Raw genomic sequence first — 5,465 nt, 5'->3', positions numbered from 1 at the left:
GTTATTTCGCTAGATATTGGACTTTTTCTAAAAATCGTAACAACTAGCCCTGGTCTCCCCTACAGGCTAAATGAATAAAGTGCTGTAGCCATCCCTTGAGAGTTATAGGAAAAGTATCTGTGAAAGGACGCAGAGCAGACCAAAGAACAACGGACCAGATAGATGGAACAGCAAAATACAATTTCGAACAGATAGAGATTATAATACTGAGAAATGGAAGAAGCAACAATGGCATACACATCTTATTTCCTACAGCCACAGGCAAAAAATAAGTTGTAGTACCTAAGCAAAAGATGGTACAAGGAATAAGAGACTAAAGGGTAAGGGCATGGAGATCAGTAGTCAGGTCCAAATCAGGAAGGACTGCACGACAAGGAGGATGAAAAGGTGGCAAATGAACAAAAAAGCATAAACAAGACAGGAGAGGAGAATACATGATGATAATAAGAAAACCTAAAAGTATTTGATAGAGCTGCCCAGTAACCAACCATGGTCAAAAGCAATAAGCCTCATTTGATCAGTCAACAAAAAAATTGGGAAAAGTGGAAGACAGAAAGAAGGGAATGGAAGAAAAACATGATGCATAGACCTACTATATAGTGTACCCTTGTCGTGGATAAACAAGGAGGAAGGAAAAAAGAATGAACTGGAGAAGAAAGAAGGAAGGCTAAACGTGAAAAGGATCTGGAAAGTCTCACAAGGGACAGGACCAAACCCACATGTGTAGTCTGAATGGTGACACTGATGATGGAAGAGGGAGGAGTGAGGTTGAAGGAGTAGGGAGAGTGACAGAAGTACTGAAAGAGGAGGAGAGGACAGGAGAAAGTGCAATGGAGGAAACTATCAATGAGCCAGCCAGTAAGGAGTTATAAGAAAGATTCATCTAGAGTGTCCAGAATGAAGGAAATCATGAGGGAGAAAACAAGTAGGAGGGTATGCATGGAAAAAAAAAGTTTGAACCAGTCCTGAAGGAATGTGTTCCCAGCTAAAATTCAATGTATTGCCAAAAGTTCTAGGAGTTGAATTTGAAGGGATGATGCGTCATGGTACCAACAAACCAAATTCACATGAGTGTTGAGATATGTTCCCCATCTCATAAAGGTGGCATCTGGAAACAGATGAGAGGAAAAGGAATACCCACAATGGTAATAGTTTTATCAAGTCACCAGGAGAAGTATTCAAGTAAGGAAAGAGAAAGAAGAATGATTGAGGACAAGGGATCCCAAGTCCCTCAAAGGGAGAAAGAACCTCATGCACAGCGAGGGAAGGACAAGTTATGGCATAGGAAACCAATCACTCCATGTCCCTCAAAAGAAGAGTAGAAGTCTGGGCCCTGCATACACATGAACAAAAAACACCCAAACGAATGAGAGACAAAATGGGTGTGAGATGAAACAACCAACCAACATGCTTCCACCCAAAGAAGGAGAAGAGCCAAACAAAAAAAGAAGCATCTGAGATGTCCATCTTGGTCATCCAAGGCCTTAGGTGAGAAATTCCCATGGGAAATGGGAACGCAAGATAAGACAAAAAACCAATTGAGGCAGAAAAGACTCGACACCTATCTACAGGTTCCCTAGGAACCATGAAAAGATGGGAAAAAAGACCTGGAAAAGGATAAGGAACCCATCTAATAGTAACTGTGGGCAATAGAACCAACATTGCCATGGACCAATGTTGGCAGGAAATAAAATCCCTTGAAGGATATAAAATAATGGGAACAGGAAACACTGGAGGAGGAGAGGAAAAACAAAGGTTAAGGATCTCTGATAGAAATATAAGTACTCAACAACTAACTGCAAACAGAGGGCATAGGTCCATAAACAATGAAACAGGCCCTACTGACTCTGAGTCTATAGTACAGTCACTGCCAAGACTGACATCACTGAAGTCTACAGGCAATCGAACGATGGATGGGAAGAGGAATGGAAAGCTGTGAGAGAGAAAAGGATGACAGGAGACAAAGAGAGGCAAAGAAGAAGCAGGGAAGATGATAAACTAATGAAGATAAGTCATAAAATTGGCAGTCAGCCCCAACATACAACACCAGAGATACAAGCATGCTGGTAGAATCATACAGACAGATGAAAGGAATCTCAAGAAGGCATATGAGATATAAGGGAAGCAAAAGCAATTGAGTAACAAGGGCATCATGTCCCTACCAACTCTAGAAAAAAGATCATCCAAATAAAAAGTGAAAATGCAGAGAACAATAAACATGCCACTGTAGAAATGATAAGTGAACAAGCATCTGTCAACAACCCCTCAGGAGAATGGCAGATTACCATGGAAAAAAGGTTAAAGAAAGGAAAATAACTGAAAAGAGTAATGTACGTAAGTAGGAAAACCTAAGCCTAAAAAAGATGAACAAAAGACAGAGAATCTGCCCCCACCCCCAAATCTGAAGAAAAGGCTCCAGAGTTTGGGAGTCAAAGAAAAGCAATACAGCATGAAGTCATGCCTAGTCATAAGACGTAACAAAGGAAGGAGGATGAGGCACATATGCCTCAAAGTAGTGGTAAAAATAATTGAATATGTAAGAAACATAACTGAGAAACCTAATCATGAAAAAAACCTGAGGAAGAATCAAGACAATAGGATATATAAGATCAGGCAAAGGTAAGTGGATAAAACCAGCAAAATCTCTTCCGTTATGAATGAAAAACATTGGTAAAAGTATGTCAGGGACAAAAGAAGGTTCATGCTACACGAAAGACTCCACCAACCCTGCAAAAAAGCCATCACCTCTCCCACCAGAGAAAAACCCAACACCAATATCAAGAAGTGATGATTGTGCTTTCAGTATAGAGGAAGTCAGCTGTGCTAGAAGAGTGTGTCACACTCCTATTGGTAGAGTTGTTGCATGCTACAATGCAGCTATACCACGTGATGTTAGGTGGAAGCCTCAAGGTAGTGGTGAGCAAAAAGTGTGCATTTTGAGGGCAGCAAAAATCTATGAAAGCTGAGAACGAGGTAGCATTATGTCATTCAGTAAATTGAGCTTGGTTTTCTATTGGTTATAAAGGATGTAATAATAAACATCAAAGAGATTTATTGGTAATTTGAAAAAAGAATGTGATAGTAGGGCATGGCAAGTGGTTTTGGCTTTCTGGTTTATATTTCTGTAAACAAAGAAGGTTAAAGAATATTTTCGTAGTGAACAAGTTTTTTACTTCTTAAAAAAAATTTTATCTATTAATACAATTTGACAGAGTTCCTGATACACAGGTTTTATGCTGGTTTAGGTAATAGTGTTGCTGGATGAAGAAAAAGTAAACAATACCGTTTATTTAGATCTTCCTTTTTAGGTAACATAGGTTCTAGCTCCCCAGTTTCATCTAGTTCTTTCAAAATATCAAGACCTCCAACCAATTCACCATTAATGTATAACTGAGGATAGGTAGGCCAATTGGAGAACTTTTTCAAACCTTGAAAAGATATAATAGAACAATTCCTCTTTTAATTTTTTCTTTTATAATCAAAACAATTCATTCACTTAAAATAATCTGTCAAGTCCGATCAAAGTAAATACATAACTGAGGAGCAAAAAAAAACTCGCTAGAAATCTACTTTAAACACAAAACATACCTTTTCCTCTTTGTTAAGTATACCCAAAACACAGATACAAAAATATTCTAGAAAATGTAAAAAGAAAAATCAAAAGGAAGTAATAAAGCTTTATTATTCGAGACATTATCACTTGAGTCTCTTCTAAATGAACATAAAGGTCTATATTTATTTCTAAACTGTTTTATCAACGTTAACTTGGAGTCATCAGGTAAGCAAATTCAAGATTAACGAAACTTAATTATATAGCAGGTTGTGTTTATTAATGAGCAAAATTAGTGTAACCCTTTATTACAATACACTAAATAACTAGCAAATATTACATAATGCATAAGATGTTCACTTTTTCAAAATACTGGCATGCACAATCACAATTAAACTTCAAAAGATAACAAAGATATAAGTATCTTCACCTTCTCTGACTTCTTGATCAGCTAGAATGTTGAAAGAGCTAAACTGAGTATTGTACTTCTGAAGTAACTCCACTGTTTTTTTACTAAAACCTACAAGGGAAAAAAAAGAAAAACATTTAAGTTAGTTCACATTTAATAAACTCAAACATTAAATTTCTACAGCTCTCAAAATGATTTTTTTGTGGGTATAATGCTACTTTAAATGTTAATATTACTATTCCTAGAACACCAAATAGATGGGACCCAAACAGAAATTGCTGAAAATATTAAAAAGCACTGGAAATATGACTGGATAAAGCACGAAACAGACTATCACATATCAACAGAGTAAATATACAGATTTAAGAGTTTTATGTAAATACTGTAAACATTTCATTCCTTGTGAACTGTGAAAGTATTTGTGTTTTAAATTATATCTGTTTGAAAGTTACAGAAATTATTTTGAATGAGAAGACATAAGATAACTTGAGATATGGTAGGTAATTTTATACACTTTATAGACAGCTTGAATTGGTAACAAAGAAAACTTTCTTAAAAGTTTAATAAAGTAACAAATGTACAATGTTTAGAGAAGGTTTTGTCATCACTAAGTTTAACTTTTTCAACATGGGTTCAGTCCCTGGGACCTACCTCATAACCATTTTGTGCTTGTTATAGTTTTCATGCTATAACTTTTAAATTAGTTAGCATATGTTCCCAAAATTTGGCAGATTACCAGTAAATATTACAAGGCTTTCATACACAAACTATCAGATTTGTTTTTATTAAATCTTAAGGGTTTTTTAAATAATATTTTTTTCATGCCTTTTTTCTTTTCACATGTTGCCTATCCAACATGCAAAGTAATTTTCATTTTAAGATTAAAAATACTTTTATGCATCAGAAACTTTTCTAATTTCACATGCAAAACTTTATAACCTCCAGATAATTATCAAACGTTTTTTAAAAAAAACTTTATATTTTATCTGTTATTTTCACTATCAAATCTCTATACAAGTTTGGTAGATTTGGCCGATCTCGTAACCACCTTAAAAAATTATGAAATAAATATGACTACAAATTATAACACAAAAATACAAATGTTTACTCTAAATAGCTTAAATGTCATAACATTATCCCGTTTACGTATAAACGAAACCTTGTTACATGCTTACTAAACAGAGCTTACAACCTGTGCTCCACATATCTTAATCTACACTCTGAAATTCCTTTCTTATATGACATCCTGAAACGTAACTGCTATCCACAACACTTATTAGAAAACATTACCAACACTTTCCTAACAAAGAAACTCACAAATCCAATTAAGAAACCAACTGTACCTAAATTTACTATATACTCGTGTCTTCCTTATACTGGCAAACGAAGCTTAAATTTAAAAAATCAACTTAAACGCATACTTGGTCGTTAAGATTAGTTTTTAAATGCACATCAGCATAAAAAATTTCTTCTCTACTAAAGATCTCTTCTCCATTCCTTATTGTT

The 5,465-nt window shown here is 35.3% G+C and overlaps 1 protein-coding gene across 1 annotated transcript in view; it reads right to left on the bottom strand.

Annotated features, from left to right (window-relative positions):
* Positions 1 to 5,465, bottom strand: part of LOC106470626 (glutaredoxin-3-like) — a 32,817-nt gene that overhangs the window by 8,377 nt on the left and 18,975 nt on the right. Inside the window, exons 6-7 of the mRNA XM_013931190.2 lie at positions 3,981 to 4,070; positions 3,284 to 3,428 (exon numbers count right to left, since the gene is read on the bottom strand). Coding sequence (XP_013786644.1) covers positions 3,284 to 3,428; positions 3,981 to 4,070 — 235 coding nt within the window. The remainder of the gene's footprint in view (positions 1 to 3,283; positions 3,429 to 3,980; positions 4,071 to 5,465) is intronic.

This window comes from Limulus polyphemus, unplaced genomic scaffold (assembly GCF_000517525.1).
Source record: "Limulus polyphemus unplaced genomic scaffold, Limulus_polyphemus-2.1.2 Scaffold4124, whole genome shotgun sequence".
NCBI classification, from domain to species: domain Eukaryota; kingdom Metazoa; phylum Arthropoda; class Merostomata; order Xiphosura; family Limulidae; genus Limulus; species Limulus polyphemus.
Note: the sequence above shows the minus strand (reverse complement) of the source record. Positions and strands in the feature narration are given on the sequence as shown.